The following is a 20830-nucleotide window of genomic DNA, read 5'->3' on the forward strand; positions in this document are numbered from 1 at the left end:
CTGAGCCGTGGGGTACTCGGTGCCGGGCCGGTCGTTGCTAGGGGAGATGTCACAGTGGCGGTAACCCGGTCCGTGACCCAGGGCGGTCAATAAAAGGGGATTTTATAGTAGGGGATTATAGTTTTTATGAAATGTTCGTGACGCCACCTGTGGTATGCGGCTAAAGGGAGCCGCCGCTACGGAGCAGGTCCTCTGGAGCTGTTGTTAATGCAGCAGAGTTGGTTCAGCTCTCCACAGGCAGAGCTTAGCTCCAGGGCAGAGTAGTGGGGATGTAATAGATGTTGCTGTTGTGCAGGGTGATGCAGGGGATGATGGCGCAGTAATAATTCGCAGAGACAGTGGGGTGCAGTCTTCAGGGTTTTACTCACGATTTTTAGACTCCAAGTTACCAGGGCCAGGGTAACTCCCCATGCCGTCTTGTGTTTACCCTGGGAGGGGTTCAGCAAACTCCCAGGTACCTCCGGAGTACGTAACGGGACCCCGTTCTGTGTGCCTTTTCTGGTCGTCTTCCTGCGCTGGCTCTCACCCTCCTGCCCTGCGCCTCACACCCTTGTCCCAAGCCAGTGACCGCGGACCTTGTCGGGCGACGTCTTCTCTGTCCCCTGGGTCCTCTATGGCCTCCTTTTTGGCGATTTAGATGTGGCTGCTGGCTGCAGCACCTGAAATGCTGCACCCTCCGGTTATCTAGTTGAGACTTGAAGAACTCTGCTACTTTAGGGGCCGGTCCCCTCTCTGCGGCCTGATCCTTCCACTCCTGGTGGGTTAGGGCGCACGGGTGGCATCCGCACTGCCCGTGCCCCTGGGATCCTTTCTGTTCTGGAGCCTTCCTTCAGTCTGTCCTGGGCTTCTCTCACTAGGCCCTCCTCCTGAGCAGAGCTCCTGCAGAGCTCCTGCTCCACACACTCTCTCCTCACTGTTCCCTCAGACTGTTCTCTCTACTCCCATAATGGCTTCCCCTTTTTATATCCTCCTTCCCGAGTGCTCCCCTGAGCTGCTTCCTCCACCCACACCCACTACATGGTTCCCCCTCTCTTGGTTCCCCCCCACTCCAGCCAGGGACAGGGCTCAGCAGCGCAGCAATGCATCTTGCCCCTCCTGCTGATCTGGAATAGTGTAGTGTTGGATGAAGGTGTTTGGGTCCCGGGTTGTACTCCATCCTTACCTGAGAATGAGATACCACACCTCTAGGTGTGATGCAGTACCTCTGTGATGACTGAACCCGCAGGGGCGCCACAGTAATGTATCACATATATTACTTTTTAATAATTAAAACCAGATCGATATATTTTTTTCCTAATCTGTCTTGTTTTTTTCTTACTCTGTTCTGTTACATGATCATGGGGCTCAGCTGCTGTTAAGAGCATTTATGCTTTACAGTAGCCACACGGACATAGGAAACACTCATCTAGAGATGTTCATTGACTTTTATGAGAGTTTTTTAGGCATGCCAGTAAGGAGCGGGAGAAGGTGGTCTGTGACCGTCTTCTATCATGAGTAGTGGATAGTGTGTAATATAACCAGTTGTTACCTTTTATTGTAATCCTGCCTGTGATGATAATGACTGCTGAAAAGTGATCTCTACAGAACAGGAGGTATAAGCCTTTTATGTGACTGCACGGCCAGAGTGATAACTGTACTACCTTGTATTATGGCAAGTAATATGGAAAAAAAAAGTCACCCTATTTAAGAAAAAATGTGTTTAATATAAAATCTTCGTTTAAACAATAGTTGTTCTAAAATACACAGTAATTTTCATCCTAAATCCCTATTTATTTAATGCCAAAATCTAAACTGTTTTCTAATGTACTGTAATAAAAAATTCCCTATCCTTCCCTATCTACGCTAACTAATTTTCTTTTTTCATACTTCCTTTTTGATGATGCTTTGTTTGAGAATCCCCAGTATATGATTGTATACTCAAATGAAGTGTCACTGCCACAGCCGGTGCTCCCTCCCTGAAACTAAGCGTCATAAGTGACCTTCTTTTCAGGGGCTGGGCTAGTCCCCGCGATTCACGGCTTGCAGAGACCAGTGTCAGACCTGGTCTCTGCAAGCCGGGTATGCTCTTCTCTGTCACCGGCTCGTTACTGTTGACCTGAGCCGGTGAGGGAAGGCACTATCTTTGTGCAGATCACACAGAGAACATCATGCAGGGACTAGCCCAGCCCTGAAATAAAGGTCACTGATGACGCTTCGTTTCAGTGAGGGAGCAGAGGCTGTGGCTGCAAGCCTCTGCCCCCTGGTCTTGATGACGCTTCGTTTGAGTATCCCAGCATACACTGGGGATTCTTAAACAAAGCGTCATCAAAAAGGAAGTAGAAAAAAAAAAGAAAATCAGTTAGATAGTGTAGTGAGCGAGGGATAGGGAATTTTTAATTAAAGTATATTATAAAATAGTTTAGTTTATGGTATTAAATAGGCAGGGATTTAGGATGAAAATGACTTTGTATTTCTGACCACGCCTTTAATATTATGATGACACTTCATTTTTAATCATTTTCCCTTACAAACAAGTAAGACACTCCTACGGCTCACTTTATTGGCTACATTCTATACTTATAGAGGAAGCTAGTGCTGAATTGTCTTATTAAAAACTTGTATTACCCATAAATATTGTTGAATCTTCTTTTCTCCTGCTCTTTGAGTCCATTGTGAGAAACGTGCAATAGAAATGTTATTGTTCTTCTTATTACTCTGTATTCCTCCATTATTGTTCCTCTGTTAATTCTCCAGATCTATGAATAAATTGACAACTGGGAGTTACCATTTCCCTTGACAATGGGGTGTGTTCATACACAGTCTGACACTGGATAGTGTTATACTTTGTAGAGGAACATCCTGGGTAACGCCTAGTTGTTAAAGAAGATTTCCCATTAAAATTTGTATTTTGTAATCCCTCCTAAATATATATGATTATGTGTAAGTGCATTAATATACTTAGTTATTGCCATCTTCTCCAGTTTCCAGTGCCGCTCCAGATCCATTTGACCACTCCTCTTCTTTCCCAGATCATACAGGGACTGTTGTGTTGAGCTACTTCCATTAATGTAAGCCTATAGAGCCTTAGGATGAGGCTTCATAGACTTATATTGATAAAGTGACTTCCATTCCACACATTAACCCCTGTATGTTTTCAGGTCACAAGGGCCAAGAGAGGTCCGGAGCTGTGCTGGAATCCAAGGAAGACAGCAATCAGAGTATTTTAATGCACTTGCACATCATTACATACATAATTCAGAGGGATTAAGAAATAAAAATGTTGATATGATATCTCCTTTAATTTATTAATACATTTCCAGGAGAATTAACAGAGGAACGCCGTTACATGTGGAATACAAGTATTTATGAAAACATCTATGTCAGGGGTGATGAGGTCCTCTTTACACAGTGAGTTGGGATCATTGCCCTTATAAATTCTTCATTTACCAACCCGCTCTGCCAAAAACTCCTCCTACCAGCCTGCATTCCTGGCGCCTCTATTGATTAGTAGGTCACACGTAACGTCATGAATGAATTGTGCCGCAATGATGATGTTGTGCCAGGCCTACTAATCAGAAGAAGCACCAAGAATTCCGGTAGGTACGAGGATGTGGTCGCTGAATGAAGGTCCTGAACCGAACCAAGTTCCTACAAATCATTCTGCTCAACTCCAGTATGTATTCAGTTGTTTGCTCGGCATGTGATATGCTGAAGGTGGTTATTCTCACTTCCCTTTCTTACTTTTTGGTATGCTACTTTTGTTCCCCAATCATTCTCCTCCTTTGTTGTTTTTTCTGTTCTCATTCTTTCTCCTCTTTCCCGTCCTCCAAGATTTTTTACAAAAATTATCTCATTTGAACACTTTGAATGTTGCCTTACTACATTCTATACTTTATTGTTACATTGTATATTTAATGTGCACAGAGGTATATTTGTGATTTTTTTTTATATGTTATTACGGGGATTGTCCACTCCTGTTAGCTATTGACTTAACATAGAATTAAATAAAATTTGCCACCCACATGGACCTGTCACATTACAGTTCCTGTTATTTTTGGCATTTCCTACAGCAAATATTTCGATTTTTCTTTTTGATATACTATTAGAACATTATTACAATTTGCAGACACTTTGCATTTATATATTATTTTATACAATTTGTAGATGTTTGAAGCCGAATGGCACAAAGAAACCCTCCTTTTTTGAGGATACCCTTGTGAAGACGCAGGTCCTCTATCTAGGGTTACTGGAGAATGTGAGAGTGCGTCGGGCTGGATACGCTTACAGACAAGAATATCAATCTTTCCTGGACCGGTACAAGATGCTGAGCAGGCAGACTTGGCCCAAGAGCAGAGGAGACCCACGGTAAGGTTATCTACCGTCAGCATGATCTACCAAGACCTTACAGTAGTAAAATGGAGTTGTATATGCATCACGTGTATGAAGCATGTTGTGTACTGTATCAGATAGATCCATTGTGTGCAATAGTATTTTTCGACCCATATGTTGGGCAAAGTTTAAAAAAAACTCAACTTTTATACTTGGTGATATATTTTATGATAAAGTGTCTGACTTAGTTAAGATTACCATTTCTATTTGGTTCTTTACTCTAATTTTTACTGTATTTTTGGGACAGGGATGGGGTAAAGGCGATGTTAACTGACCCTCAAGTCAATATTTCCTCTGATGAAGTTGCATATGGACGAACAAAACTATTTATCAGGACCCCAAGCACAGTATGTATTTCTTTTTCATTTATGTCTAGGTATTTATTCTGTTACTACTTCCCAATATCATACTTAGTTATTTATGAAAGTGAACAAATTGTTAAAAAAAAATGTCTGGATGAAGTCCCTTAATTTCAGCATCGATATCGGCACATTCCTGTTGTATGAGGATGTTCAATGTGGTGCAGATCCCAGGCGGTACCGCTAATATACAACTAAGGCTATGTTCACACTCCTTCTCTGCCACATGTCAGTGACTCCGTCAGGGCTTCTGTCCTAAAAATGGGATTCAGGCTTATCCATCAACAGGGCCATTGACTTTAATGAGGAAGATGGAGTCACTCTGTGGTCTGTCTGATTGCCTTTTTCACTCGGGCACAAAATCGTGGTCGACCTCGTTTTTGGGCAACCTGAAAAATCCGGATACTGATGAAAAATAAGTCAGACAGAGCATAAAGTGACTCCATCTGCTTCACTAAACTCCAAGGCCCCATCGGTGGATACACCTGAGGACTAAAGGTGGAAGCCCTGATGGAGGCCCTGATGTGTGGCAAAAATATGATGTGAACCCGGTTCTTACACCCTGAGAAATTGTTCCTGAACTGACTTACACAACAAGTCCAGTATTCTGCTTCTGATTCCTAATTGAAAGGCTCTGAAGTGGTTCCCATGAACCGGCATGTGATATTCCCTTACCAGCAGGAGAAGATTCTTCTGACAGATCCGCTTTAAGTTGTATTTTAGATATGCTGAGACTAATGTTTCTATGTAACATTTTGCTAACTAATGGACTTGCTTTCAGCTTTTTGCCTTGGAGGAATTGCGTCGGAAGAAAATGGATGAGTTGGCCACACTTATACAGAAGATTTTTCGAGGATGGAGGCTTCGGTCTCACTTTTTGCTTATGCGGAAGAGTCAGATCATCATTTCTGCATTTTACCGTGGCCATGCAGTAAGTTTCAAGACCATATGAAAATCTAAAGATAATGTAAATTCATTAGCCATCCCTAAATATATTGTGAGATCGTGTCAATGTATTTTTGACAGTTTTTGACATCAAAAAGTTTGCAACCTTCCCCGCCTTACATTTTTAAATTTATACATTTTAAAAAGTCACAATTCTGCTCAAGTAGGGGGGAGAGTGATGTAAAATATGGTAAAGCAGTATTAGGCACTATATCAGTGGTCGTAACCATGGATACCTAAGGTCCTGCAATGCCTGCACATGAGGAAAGAGACATAGCGATTCAGAAAAACTATGCTACAATTCTGATTGGAGGTATCTGCTAATATCATTATTATTACACCTACAACATATTGGGATAGGATCTTGGAGATGGGAATACCCCTTTAACTTTACATTTAGGAAGCAAATGAACAATAAGAAATAAATTATTCGCAAAGATGGACGTAGCTTTTATAGTACTGTAGTTATTAAAATTAATGTATTTATTAGAATAAGCTAATCTAAAGGTTCTAGAAGAAAATGAGCATACCAAATGTACAGATAAATAATATGCAAATTGTCTCTTCAGAGAGGAAGAGGACTAGAACACTAGTGCCACCTACAGGAAGTAGCAATCCTAAAAGTCAATATCGACTCTAATGAGCCTTGTCACATGACTTAGGATAATAGCCAAAGCCAAAATCTCAATTTTCAGACACTGTGTTTCGGGGTACTGCCCCTCGTCAGTGCAAAGTGTGAGATCGGGTTTGGCTGGATGAGAGGCGTCTGACTGGGATCCAAGGGGTAACTAACTCTACTAACTCTACTATACGTGTGTGGTTAGTACCAGAGGTTAAAACTTACAAGTACAGGTGTATATGAATGCTTCTACTAGTTTGTTTTAAGTTTGATTTCCTTTACAAATCCAGGATTTCACTAAAGATTTTATGTGTTTTTCTTTTGCAGCATAAGAAACATTATCAGAAAATGCGGTTCTCTGCCTTACTTTTACAAGCCTACGTCCGAGGCTGGATGGTATGATATACGTTATGGTACTTTTTAAGGCAAATAAAATATTAAAATGACTAGCTTCACAGCTGATTATGACAATTAATCTGCATGTTTGTGTTTAATCATATTATCCTCTGTGTTTTGCACTTTTGATTAGTGTTGACTTGCTTCTAGGCACGTGTGTTGCTAAGGCGAATGAAACTTCAGAGTCGCCAGTCAGAAGCCTCATCCACTATTTGTGCTTATTGGAGGGGATACAAGGTAACGCTGTCTCCTCGGCACCATTATCCTGAGCACACTAGCCAAATTAAGCGTGGGCTACTTCAGCAGCAACTGAAACAAACAAAAAATAAAGAAAATTGCCAGCAGCATCCAAAAAATGTGTGATTTATTAGAGATCCACTAGCACTCAACATACATATAAGTGTGCACAGGGGCCTTCTTTTTAAAGGGAAGCTGTCATCAGAAAATGGCATCAGGTGTTTGTGTTATGTTTAATTTTTTTTTATTTTTAGCTATGTCTTTTTTCCATATTAAAAATAAAAATAGAAATCTTGCAATTTTTGCACTGGCCACTGGGGCTTTTTTGGACTCTAACTAATCATTGTTTCAGGAAACAACACATGTACATAGCCACACTGAGTAGTCTCTGACCCTATTTGTTGTATTGGAGGATTTAATGCGCAGGTGCAAAGGTCTTTGTGAAGGGAGGGAAATCAGGGTCAGCTGTGAATATTATTACTATTGTCAATAATGTATCTTGTGTTATCAGCTGTTTATACAGGTGTTACCTGTCCTTATAATCCTACCTCTGATGAGCCTGCTGAAAACTCTTCTTGAAAGGATAAGAAGTATGAGTCTAAAAAAGCCCCAGTGGCCAGTGTGAAAATTGATAAGAAAAAATGATATGAAAAAATATAGGCAACATATTTTTAAAATATACAAAAAAAAAAAGATTTTAAACAATAGGTAATTTTCCGATGATAGCTTCAAGTGCACTTACAATATGTATGATGATGGTGGATGTCATAAATACCGTATTTGTTTGAGTGATGCTGTCATTTTTTATGTTTTTATCTGGATGCGGATTTCGGATGGTTTGGCCTTTTGCATCAGGATATATGGTTTGTCTGACTAAGTGCTAGTGCTGTCTGAATGTTTTTTTTTATAATTGACAGAGTCTCATGACAGTGATGATCATCTCGAGATCGGATTCTGTTCTTTTCCTTTTTGCTACCATACATAAATAACTCATAGGACATACATGATTGACCCATCACCTAATCACTATTATGATAAAATATAATAATACTTTAATTATCAATCTGTGCTCAGAAAGCTGAATGAATCTGCTATGGCTTAAGGTATGAATCCATAACTAAAAGATACTGTACATGGACAAAAATAATATATTCCCAGCTACACACTATGCCTACAGGGGGTCTTATGACACTCTTCTGGGAAGGCTTTCTACAAGATTTTGGAGGTGTCTGTGGGATTTTTTTTACCATTCATGCAGAAGAGCATTTGTGAGGTCAGACACTGATGATGGAGGAGAGGGCCTGGTTCGCAATCTTCATTTTAGTTCATCCCAATAGTATTCAAAGGGGTTGAGGTCAGGGCGCTGTGTGGCCAGTAGTGTTGAGTGAGTATGTTCTATTAACCCTTTCGGCGAGTACGCTCGGGCCGAGCTCTGAGTATTTACAGCTGCTCGGTGATAAGGTTAAATCGCTCCCGTGTGCATGATTTGCGACTGTTTGACAGTTTTATTACATGTGAGGAATGTGTAAGAAATGGACATTCCTCACATGTAATAAAGCTGTCAAACAGTCGCAAATCATGCACACGGGAGCAATTCAACCATATCACAGAGCAGCTGTAAATACTCGGAGCTTGGCCCGAGCGTACTCGGACAGAACATACTCGCTCAACCCTAGTGGCCAGTCATGTTCTTCTACACCAAACTCCCCAAACCGTGCCTTTATGGATCTTGTGCACTGTGGCACAGTTATGAAGAACAGAAAAGGGCCTTCTCCAAACGGTTGCCACAAGGTTGGAACCATACAACGGTCCAAAATATCCTGGTATACTGAAGAATTAAGATTTCCCTTCAGTGTAACTAAGTGGCTTAAGCCAACCCCTGAAAATCCAGCCCATAGCATCATCACCCTTCCAAACTGTACAGCTGGCACAATGTAGTCCCATATAGTCTAGTAGATAAAGTTCTCCTGGCATTCCCAAAACCCAGACTCATCCATGAGACTGCCAGATAAAGAAAAGTAATGTATTACTCCACAGAATACGTTTCATCTGCTCCAGACTCCTGTGTTGGCAGCTTTACACCACTTCATCCGTTGCTTGGCATTGTGCTTAGTGATATAAGGTTTGCATGTTGCAGCTTGGCCATGGAAACCCATGTCATGAAGCTCCTGGGACACAGTATTTGTGATGATGTTAATTCCAGAGGAGGTTTAGACCCTGCAGTCATTGAGTCAGCAGAGCGATGGTGACTTTTATGCACTATGCTCCTCATTACTCAATGATCGCGCTTTGTAACTTTATGTGGTTGCGGCTCCTTCTACTTATCAATATGACTCACTGCTCAGGGTGGAATACTTACTTAGATGCGAAGAAATTTCATAAACTGAATCATTACTCCGGTGGCTATTACAGGACGGCGCTGCTATCAGTGAGCTCTTCAGAAGTAGCCATACTTTCCCAAATGTTAGTAAGTGCAGACTGCATGGCGAGGGGCTGGATTTATACAATGGGACTGAATGAAAAACCTGAATTCAATGACTAATACTCATGTCCATGTAGAGAATGACTGTATAAAAACTATCTATTATTATTCTTGATGTTTGATCACATAAAAATATAGAAGATGCAGCAACTCTTGTGAAAATGTCTTTCTACAGGTGAGAAAGGAATACGGCAAATATTTTCGATCTGGTGCACAAAGGAAACTGGCCAACTTTATCTACCGGAGGATTGTAAGTTTTTCTGCTATTGTTTGGGTATTGCCGCACTAAAAGCATAAAACTAAAACTCCACCTTATATCAAACTTTAATAGCTGTTCCTTAATCACCCTCTATGACACTGAGGTGCTATACCTGACACAACCTATGGACAGGTCTAGCTTTGTACTTCTGCATTGTGCCGTTCCTCTATTATCCCACCTGGAAATTAATAAATTGACTAGTGGATATCACCATTTACTGTATCTGATGGATGGGCATAGCCATGACCCAGTTCCTCCCTAGCTCTGCTCATTTTGGCAGAGTTGCTTCAAACTGCTGTGAAAATAATAAAAGCCGCAAAATTTTTGCAAAACACCACACTGCACAAAAGATTTGCGTATTTTCTAAGCGTTTTTTTTGCCAGTTTTCTGGCATAAAAGCTTTGATGAATTAGGGCCAAAGAGTTTAAAGATGACCGTAAACCAGTGTTAGCATGTTACACTGGCCACATCACATGGTAGCGGCTGCAAAGCTAAGAAAAACACAGTTTTTATTTTTTAATTTTTCATCTCCATTGTAGAAATATTAGCTTGTAAAGTTTAAGTTATAATTTATGATTATCACAATGCAGCATTACCAGATATGTGTCTCTGAGGGTGTGATTTTTTTCCTTTGCATAAAGTTAACCAATCATAAGCAGGAGGCGTAATGATACTATCCTGATCTCTGCATCTTCGGTGCAAAGTAGAATAGACCTGAGTGTCATTACAAACACTGTCAAGTTCCATCTCATGGCAATCAGTGTGAGCTGAACTTCATTACAAACACCTCAAGCTTTTATCTCACAGTAGTCAGCATGGGGGCAGGGAGTACAGCTGAGCTGAGTATTATTACAAACAGCTATTGCAACTGCAGCCCTCCTCTCACAGCACTGTCAGCTCAGCTGTATTCCCCTTGCCCCCACATTGACTGCCCTTACATGAAAGCTGGAGGTGTTTGTAATCACAATCAGTTCTGATCTATACTACACAGTGGCTGCAGAGATTATATCTGAAAGGAGAGCAGTCTATCATTGCAACTCACAGGAGAAAGCCTGTTCTTCAGACCTTCTGGTGGGTGTGTTCTTTTTTCCCCATGCTTGATGCCTTCTGCTTATGATAGGTCAACATCATGCAGGGGTAAATGTACAATCCCACAGAGAAAAATCTCTGGTAATGCCCCACTGGGCTTATCATAAAGTATAACCTAAAATTGACAATCTAATATCTCCACAACAGAGATGAGAAATTAACAAATAAAAATAATGATTTGTTCTGCTCTGCAGCCACTATTCCATGATGTGGTCAGTTTAGCTCAGACAGGTGAAAAGTCCTCTTTACAGAGTACCTATCATCAACTTGGGGCTGCCTTTTTATGTAAATAAAGAGTGGACAGCTTCAGGTTGGTGATTTTTCTACATATTTCCTATTAACAAAATTGCTCAGAAGCTACCCTAACTTCTGGGTTGTGGGATTCTGGCAAACAGAGTGAGATCTTGCTCTTTGGACTAACCCAGCTGCTACATCGATTACTACGGTGATACCGAATGATAACATCATATGAGCGGTTACTGTACGGTAATACCTTAGTAAAGTACATGAAGAATAACTCAGCATTCCAATATAATAAACATGAAAATGTATTGCAATCTAATTCGACACACACTTTGGTCCATACAGCTGGACCTTCATCAGGCTTATTGCCAGTGTGTGGAGAAGGAGAGAGAGAAATAGTGCTGATGAGATTGTGACCGCCAGTTGCTTAGGACTAGCGCTGCTATACTTAGTAAAGTATGCGTCAGTGCTGGGTTAGTGCAGAGAGCAAGATCTCGCTCTTTCACTGTGAGAGGAGCTGTTGAGTGTTGCGAGATCCAATTCAGCAAGGCGGGATCCCACGATCCAGAAGTTACTAGAAAGTCCGGTCATTTTGGAGGGCATTAGGGTTACTGCTGAGCACTTTTGTTAGTAGGTGATTTAGAAAAATCATCAATCTGGGGCTCTTTAAGATAGACAAAAATCTTACAGCCAGTACCTTCCATAGGTAAAATACACATTGCATATATGCTTCACAGTATATTTTATTTGTGTTTATTTCTCAGCTTCAAAAGTATTTCTTAGGACTGAAAAACAACCTGCCATCAATGTCTCCAACAAACAAGTCTTGGGAACCTCCCAAATACAAGTTTCTCATTGGTATAAATCAAGAATTAATGAGATTATTCCAGCTTTGGAAGGTGAGAGGCTAAAAATATATTCCCAAAGAATTGTTCTGCTTGGAGTTGTGGTGGGATGTCACTCACTGGCCAACAACCATTCTTTTTGTGAAAATCCCACTTAAAAAAATTGTTATTGCTCCTTTATAAGTTATGTGGCATGCTCTGGAGGTCCTGGAACAACGTTCATTTGACATCTAGAATTTGTCATTTAAAATCACCTCCATGTAAAAAGGCGAATTGTAACACAAGTCACCACTCACGGACAAGCCATGAGGCAGCGTAGTCAAACGTTTCAGGGTCAGATACCAAGAAATTATGTAATAAGCAAAAGGTCATGGCCCGAAGTCAGAATACCAGGAAAATAGCGGATTTTAGCAAAGGGGTCGAGCAAACAGATGGTCAGAACGAGGTCTAGAGTCAGGCAGTAATAGATCAGAGCACAGAATTACCAGGAAAGCACCACCAAGCAAATACTACGATTGGCAGAGATCTGGGGCTGAGAGCTCAGCTAAGTAGCAAGGTAATTATTAAAAACAGGGACCACCTGCAAGAAGCTCAGCAACTCCCAGTCTCGGATTGGATTGCTGAGCTGTCAAAGTACCGACAGCTCAGCACACCCCTGCATCAGATTGGACGACTGAGCTCTCTATCAACACACTGACAGCTCAGCACGCCCCTGCACCCAATTGGATGACTGAGCTATCACTCAACTGCACCCTTGACACACTGAGGGAAGGAATCATGACACTAATTACATTTTAACCGCTCGGATTGGCAGAAAGGGTCACTCTCAACAAAGGGTGAGTTGATCATTTGGCAATTAAGCCAATGCTGAAAGGCCCAAATTCTTGATTATTTGGAGTACTATTTAAAATTTAAGTGAAAAACCTTAACCCATTAGTGACCAGGCCAATTTTTTTTAAATTGATGCATATTACTTTATGTGGCAATAACTCTGTAATATTTCAATGAATTCCAGTGATTTTAAGTGTTTTTTTCGTGACACATTGTACTTTACGTTGGTGCTAAATTTAGGTCAATATATTTTGTGATATATATTTAAATAAAATATCAGAAATTTGAAAAAAACATTTTTTTAAAAGTTGCAATTTTCAAACTTTGAATGATTCATTTTAATTAAGTCATACCACTCAAAATAGTTCATAAATAAAATTCCCCATATGATTGCTTTACATCAGCACCATCTCTAAAATGTCCTTTAATTTTGTTAGAATGTTAGACGGTTTAAAATATTGCAGCAATTTTTAATTTTTTTCAAGGAAATATACAAAACTTATTTTTTTAGGGACCTATTCAGTTTTATATGACTTTAGGGGACCTATATATTGGAAAAACCCCAAAAGTGATACCATTTTAAAAACAGCACCCCTCAATATATTCACAACTGCTGTTAGGTAGTTTATTAAAGCACTCCTCCCATCAAAGTTTTTATCCTCTTAATATATTGTAATCATCATATTATATAGCACTGTGTACTTACAATTGCTCATTTTACCTTTCTACTCAGTAAATTCTTCTTTTCTCTGCTCTGTGTAGAAACAGGAAATCTCTTTTCTCTGCATTTGTCATCCCCCTCTTCACCTCCTGACCCAGCTGCTCCCTCCTCCCCCTGCCAGGGACTTTTGCAGTGACTCATGACTCATGCAGGGAAAATTGACCTCCTGTTTCTACCTGGGGCCTAGAATGATTCAGCTCGTCAGTTTTTAATCACGTGATGTCATAGAGCTAATGGAAAAGAGAAAAATTAACTGGGTAGAAAGGCAAATGAGCAATTGTAAGTACACAATGCTATATAATATGATGATTGCGATATATTAAGAGGATACAAACTTTGATGGGAGTGCTTTTTTAACCCTGCAGGTGCTTTTGATGAATTAATGCAAAGTGATATGACAAGAATGAAAAATTATATTTTTATCACCTAAATGTAGATAACTTCTGAACAGGCCGCTATAGCCGGCAGACCCTAAGGCCATTATTTGGCCGTGAATTGCCATGGCAATCATTAGGACCACACAATCATGATCTCTTGGTGCTGATGGGATTAAAGAGGGAGACCCCACACTCTTTTAACCATCTAGATGCCGTAGTCACTGTTGACACCAGCATCTAAACTGATCGTGACTGATGCAGCAGGATGCCAGATATAGTGTACAGCCGACAGCCGCTGTATTTTCACCTGTCGAGAGATCCTATTCTCCTATATCTCAGGTCAGTAAAAAGACTTATTGGTGGTCACTAAGGGTTTAAAAAATGTATAAGTGCTTCTTAAATCAAGTGTCATGCTTATAATGGATTGAAGGACACCATAATCTTCAATGCCTGGAGGCCCAGGTTACTCTCAGTCCTCCCCAGACTTTATTTTAGAAGTGAAGTGCAAAACATTTTATAATGTATTTTTTTATTAAATATGTTTGCACTTTGTAATGTAACCCTATGCATATTTTATTATCTTTTTTTTTTTTTTTTCCTAGTGTAAGAGATTCAGACAGACTCTAACCCCTCAACGCAAGGCTCTCCTCCAAGATAAATTAAATGCCAGCGAACTCTTTAAAGGCAAAAAGAAGTCCTATCCGGCCAGGTCAGTATTTGTGAAATAGCAAAGAGTAAATCTAACTACTGTATTATTAGACATGTAATGCAATAAATAACTAATTCATGGAATGAGAAAAATATTACACTGGTCTCACTTATATTTTTTTTTGCCGCAAATATAATATTAGCAACTGTTTTGCTTCTTTCTAGTGTTCCAAAACCATTCCTAGGTGATTCAGCAGGTATACAGAAAAACCCTAAAATGCAAAAACTGTCTTCTCTGGTACAAGGAAGGATAGATTTAGCGGCCAATGTGCAAAGAATAAGCAAAACTGATGGGAAGGTATGTTATATTACTCTACAGGCTGTTAAATACATGGCTACTCTATGTACCAATGAGATTATGGTGTATATATGACATCTGCCGCATCTTTATAATCGCTCTCCACTCTGACCAAAAGATTCAGATCCTATAGGTGTATAGTCTAGGTACACACATTGTGTTTATGGTGCGGATTTTACTCTCAATTGTTTTGCACTTAAAATCCATGGCACTTTACCATGCTGGCAAAGTGGATGAGTTTTACCTTAAAGGGATACTCCAGGGAGATAAAATTTATTTTTACTGTCCCTGCCCTCATAAACTATAAAGATTTGATGCCCAGAGCACTTTATATATCTTTATAACCCTTGTAATTCCGTGCGACAGCAGCTGCTCCTCACTGCTCACCCCTCCCGTCCGGGACAATAGAGTGGGGTGAGCAGTGCAGTCAAAAGCAGCTCCTGTCACACCAGCCCCCTGACAATGGTTTCCTGTCTGCAGTCCAGGGTGAGGGGGTGTGGTCTGCTCCTGGCTTTTAGTAGCAGCAGCCAGCCCCCTGATCATTTTTCCTTCACTACAGGGCTACTAGCAGGGAGTATGCCACGCCCCTGACACTTACCCTCACCTAGGACTGTTAAAAGGGAGCCATTATCAGGGGGCTGGTGTGACAGGAGCTGCTCCTAACTGCGCTGCTCACTCCTCTGTCTGGGACATTACATCAGTGTGCAGCTCTATGCTGTTAACAGTCAGTCTCCTGATAATAGCTGATGCTCTGCAGAGAACAGGGTGTTTGGCCAATCCCTCCTCTTCTCAGACTGGCTGATCCTCACAGCGGAGAGCTGAACACTGCTGTATGACGTATTGTACCAGACAGGAGGGGGGAACAGTGAGGAGCAGCTGCTGTCACACAGAATTATAAGGGTTATAAAGGTAATTGAAGTGCACTGGGCATCTCATCTTTATAGTTTATGAGGGCAGGGACAGTACAATTTTTTTTATCTCCTGGGAGTACCCCTTTAATCTTTTCCACAAGATGTGCTTTTTAGACCACGTGCACACGTTCAGTATTTGGTCAGTATTTTACATCAGTATTTGTAAGCCAAGATCAGGAGCGGAACAATCAGAGGAAAAGTGTAATAGAAACACATCACCACTTCTGTATTTATCACCCACTAAAAAAAACTGACAAAATTCTGAATGTGTGCATGTGGCCTTAAAGTGCAAAATTATTTTGGAAATTTTCATTTTTTTTAATCCCACAGGAAGGCAATTTGTATTACAGAATCACACCTTTTACAGATTTTAACCATTCATTGCAAAAAGGGACCCTAAATTGAAGGCTAAACTACTGGTCTGTCCTGTTTATTGGTGCATTTCCAGTAACAGAAAAAAAAATGGACATAAAATCCCATGAATAAGCGAAGGATTTTAGGTGCAGAAAGACTGCAGATTTCAATTTAGAAATGTAAGCATGAAATATGCACCAAATATGCGATGTGTGAACCCAGCTGATCCCTTTTTTCTAGAACGCCTTAAAATGACTAGGAATATATAATGGATTTTCTAAACTGAATGACCCTTAAGATATGAAGAAAAATGAAGATTGTCTCAAATATATATATGTTTTTTTTCAGGGAACAGCCATGATATTTTTACTAACAAAAACACAGGTCGCTCTAGCCGATTCTAAAGGTCAAGTGAAGACAATAGTGAAAACCGATGAGATTGCCAGTGTTGCTGTAAGCAAGTTCAGTGATGGCCTGTTCTTAATTCAGCTGACCCAGGTACTGATTTTCAGTGATGACTTCTAATCTTTAAAATCAAAGTTATTAAGTTTATTTGCATTTTAACCTCTATAAATCATATTACACAATTGACTTTAAACCTTAGAAATAACAATGTTTCTAAAGTGATAACATAAATACAAGTACAAATGATAAAGTAGAGCAAATTCTACACATCGAACCCATCTACTCTACAAGAATACAGAGTATTGACAAGTGCAAGTAGTGCTTTACCTCTTCAAATATGGGATAATAATGCTGGGAAAAAAGCCTGTGTGGCTACATACAGCTAACAATATAATACAGCTAATACAGTGTTAATAAGTAGAAATATAACACTGGTCATATAAATATATGCCAACAATCTTATGTGCCCCCGACAGCATATGTTGAGGGAAGAGAGACAACCCCTTCTGAACTCCTATGTTTTCCCCCAGTAAAATAATAACGCTTATACTCACCTCCACTGCCGGCGGCATTCAAGTGGTGTCAGCACTGGCTCTTCCCGGGGCTCATGTGACATTGTTATGTCACAAAATCACTGCTGCCAATCAGTACTGGCTTCACTCTCCTCTCCTATGGACTACATACTTGACATCCGGAGGAAGTGAGAGTTGTGGCTTCTCTCTTGCTTCCTCCATATGTCTTGATTTGTCCGAAAGGAAGGGAGAGTGAAGCCAGTTCTGATTGGCTGCAGTGGTCACATGAAACGTGAGCATTGGGAGTGCGAGTGCTTGCACAGCTGGAACAGCGCCGGCAAAGGAGGTGAGTATAAGTGATTTTATAGGGATTCAAAAGGGGTTGTCCAAGTAGTGGACCAAGTAGTAACTTACCAAATATTTTAGTCTCGCAGGTGATAAGCCACGGCCAGAGGTAACAGCCAGAAAAAAGAGGCTAGTAGTCACAATGCAGACTCAATTAAGAGAGCTAGCCCATATAAAACATAACGTAAGGGTGTCCAGTCTTCACCCAAAAATTTTGGAATGCTTTAAGCCTCCAGTGATTGTCTAGAAAGTTAATCGCCAATTACATGGTAACATAGTAACGTAGGTTGAATAAAGACCTAGGTCCATCCAGTTCAACCTTTCTCCCCCAATTGTACTCCCTACAATAACTTACTAACTTACTGGGACTTGGCCTCACAAATGTATTATTACCATTTTAACTATTGCTGCACTATTACGATTAAAAATGAACCCGTTTATAATTTTTTAATTAGTTTTATATTTTGTATTATTCTTGTGATTCTAGTAATGGTATTACTAAAATCCCTGTGCCTAAATCTGTTGATTACCTGCAACGATGTTTGGGTTTGGCTAAGTAATTAAAGGGGTTGTGCTCTTTATCTTGAGTTTAACAAACATATTGAGGAAATGATTTTGCGGCACTTTCTAATATACAAGTATTACAGGTTTTCCTCCTGTATTTGTTATTACAGCCTTCCTCACAGACTGCACAGCTCTCTTGTTCTCGAAATGGCTGCCGATGAAGGAGCATGTGACCAGACCTGTCTATCAGCCTGCTCTGATTGAAGAACAGCTTTACATTACGAAAAGCTTTTCAGTTGGAAGAGGTTGATGGACTGATCTGGTCACTCGATCCTCCATCAGCAGTCACTGTATGGACAGGAGAGCTCTGCAGTCTGTAAAGAGGCCTGTACTAACTAGTGCCGGAGGAGAACCTGTAATACTTATATATTCGTAAGTGATACAAAACCATGTCCTCAACATATGTGTTCAAACAAATATAAAGTGGACCAACCCTTTAAAAACTCCAAAGGTGCCCATCAATTTTAGATGAAAATTACGGTAGATATACCAATTTCAGGTGTTGGGGGGGAAGAAGGATCTTGGTCCATTTCAGCATGCCCTATCCTTTGTTTCCATGAAAGATAAGCCCTGTGGCAGCGGCTTATTTCCCTATTTGAAGCCATGCAGACATGTGTATGGGGAAGTCTGGGGAACAGTTTGGGCTGATATATTCAGGACAAAGGACAAACACAATTACAGTTTGAAGGCAGAGTCTGGTGACACCAAATTGTATCATGGGATGTCTTTGGAGGATTATTTTTATTTCATATTAATAAAACCCAAAAGATACATTCCCCATTGCACATTGCTGACAATTAGTGATGAGCGAGCATGCTCGTTACTCGAGATTTACGAGCATGCTCGGGTGTTTTCCGAGTATCTTCAGCGTGCTCGGGTGTTATGTTTTCGTCACTCAGTGCTCATGATTTGCGACTGTTTGACAGCTTTAATACATGTGAGGAATGCCTGTTTCTTACTCATTTCTCACATGAATTAAAGCTGTCAAACAGTCGCAAATCATGAGCTGAAGATACTCAGCGAGCACCCGAGCATGCTCGCCGAAAGGGTTAACAGAACCCTCGCTCATCACTACTGACAATACATAAAGTCCTGATGTATCCATTGTACTGATGCGAGTTACTTCTTGTTCTTACTATAGCAGTAATGTCATTCTTTGTGTTGTAGACCGCCACACCAGGAGCTAAAGGAGGAACAGTAGCAGATATACTTCTAAATAGTGACAATGTCATTGAGATCCTGACAAAACTTGACAGAGCCGTACTAGAAACCACACAAAAGAAGTTAAACCTTCAGGTTACTGATGAGTATGTATCTATGACGTTTTCTACTTTATATTTTTATTAAGACTTATTTTGTATGTGATGATACAGTGACACATCTCTTTTGTGAAAGCCACCTCCGATCTAGACCAGATTATTCTATGATGTATTACCTGACATCCTATGTACCATATATTGGCCTAATTTTAGTTGTCCCAGAGAGATTTCATTGGGCTTTATGTCTTGTGACTTTCTGCATAACTATATTTTCATCATATGCTCCAAATTCTAGGTTTTCTGTAAGGTTTAAGAAAGATCCAGTGGTTGTTAAATTGATCGAATCCCCTGGACAAAATGGAAAAGGTCCCATGTTCAAGAAGAAAGGAAGTCAAAGGGTAGAAGTCTTCGTATAGTGACCCGGTCTACAGGAACTTGCTCGTCCATTCATTATCTCCATAAGAGGCAGAAGTCTTGACTTCAATATGTTTCCATTATTGGCTTATTAACATCATCCTGAGAAATAAATTAGGAGGAATCAACAAGAAAACAATTGTTGTGGGGTAACAAGGCCACTTTTTCCTATATACCTTCATGTCATGTATTTCTGGTCACAGAAAAGCCTCCTTTAACTTATCATGAAATTATTATCACTATGGACCCCAGATCAGTGAGGTCCATAGTGTCATCACATCCCCTTCCCTTTAATTAAAACTATATCATATAAGTATATACATTGAATTTAATATATGATATCATTAATGTACATAAGCTCATGAATCAGATGACGGTCACCATCGATAGCATCGCTCTGACAAGTAATTTCCTTTGATTAAATGCGTTTATATATATATATATATATATATATATATATATATACATATATATGGCCCTATACACTGTAATGACCACAGATAAGTCTAACAGTCTTCCTGAGGACAGCAGCCAAAAGTCTGCATTTCTTTATTGTTTTTATGAATCATCTGGAAAACTTTGTATAAAATATTCTGGTCTGAGGATAAATTTGTTGCTGAGAAGACAATCATATAGACAAGAACATTAAAGGGAGCAGTATGTTTCTGAACTCTTGGATGGAGAAACACTGAATGTACAATTTGACAATTAATCAAGCTGTTTTATCAAAAGTCCCATTGAGATTTACATGAAATACAGTTAATAAACATTGAATGTGGCTCGTGGGTGCACTTACTTTGTCCATATTTTTGCTATAGAAGTTTTACATTTTGGCTATGATGATTCCATCAATAACTTTTATGTTTGTGTCTTATGCAATATTTAATTTGTGCCTTTTTTAAAGTTAACTTTACTTGGTTTCGTCTGGGTTTTCATTGTTCGACAATGTGGCTGTGGTTCATCATTTGTAACTTTTTGACTTTTTGAAAAAATCACAAAATATTACTGTATTTCTGCATTTGTACTCCAGATCCCTGTTGGAGTAAAAAAAAATTAATTTTAATTTGGCGCAATAGAAAAGTAATTAAAGGACTGTGCCACTTTTCAAGAATTTGGCGCAAAAGACGGCAATGGTACAAGACAAAAAAGAAAAGTCAATTTAAAAAATTCAAATGATGAATTGGGGCCATTGTCTGTAAAAGATTTCTCCAATGACTGAGTGCACAAAGTTAGTTTGTCAAGTGAAGCTCATATTAAATGGGTTTCCAAGACCACAAACACTAAAATCT

At 39.9% G+C, this 20830-nt stretch overlaps 1 protein-coding gene across 2 annotated transcripts in view; it reads left to right on the forward strand.

Moving 5' to 3' along the window:
- MYO1A (myosin IA) overlaps positions 1-20320 on the forward strand; it is a 106775-nt gene extending 86455 nt beyond the window's left edge. Inside the window, exons 18-29 of one of the 2 annotated variants that reach the window (XM_073663351.1) lie at positions 4144-4344; positions 4616-4715; positions 5509-5658; positions 6619-6687; positions 6838-6924; positions 9582-9656; positions 11762-11896; positions 14374-14480; positions 14645-14777; positions 16391-16540; positions 19036-19175; positions 19423-20320. In XM_073663351.1, the coding sequence (XP_073519452.1) occupies positions 4144-4344; positions 4616-4715; positions 5509-5658; positions 6619-6687; positions 6838-6924; positions 9582-9656; positions 11762-11896; positions 14374-14480; positions 14645-14777; positions 16391-16540; positions 19036-19175; positions 19423-19543 (1468 nt within the window). In that variant the 3' untranslated portion in view covers positions 19544-20320. The remainder of the gene's footprint in view (positions 1-4143; positions 4345-4615; positions 4716-5508; positions 5659-6618; positions 6688-6837; positions 6925-9581; positions 9657-11761; positions 11897-14373; positions 14481-14644; positions 14778-16390; positions 16541-19035; positions 19176-19422) is intronic. The other variant, XM_073663352.1, reaches the window with a different exon arrangement.
- Positions 20321-20830: the final 510 nt, after the last annotated feature.

This window comes from Phyllobates terribilis, unplaced genomic scaffold (genome assembly GCF_046119375.1).
Source record: "Phyllobates terribilis strain yellow unplaced genomic scaffold, ASM4611937v1 Scaffold_2__4_contigs__length_985480577, whole genome shotgun sequence".
Taxonomy (NCBI): Eukaryota; Metazoa; Chordata; class Amphibia; order Anura; family Dendrobatidae; genus Phyllobates; species Phyllobates terribilis.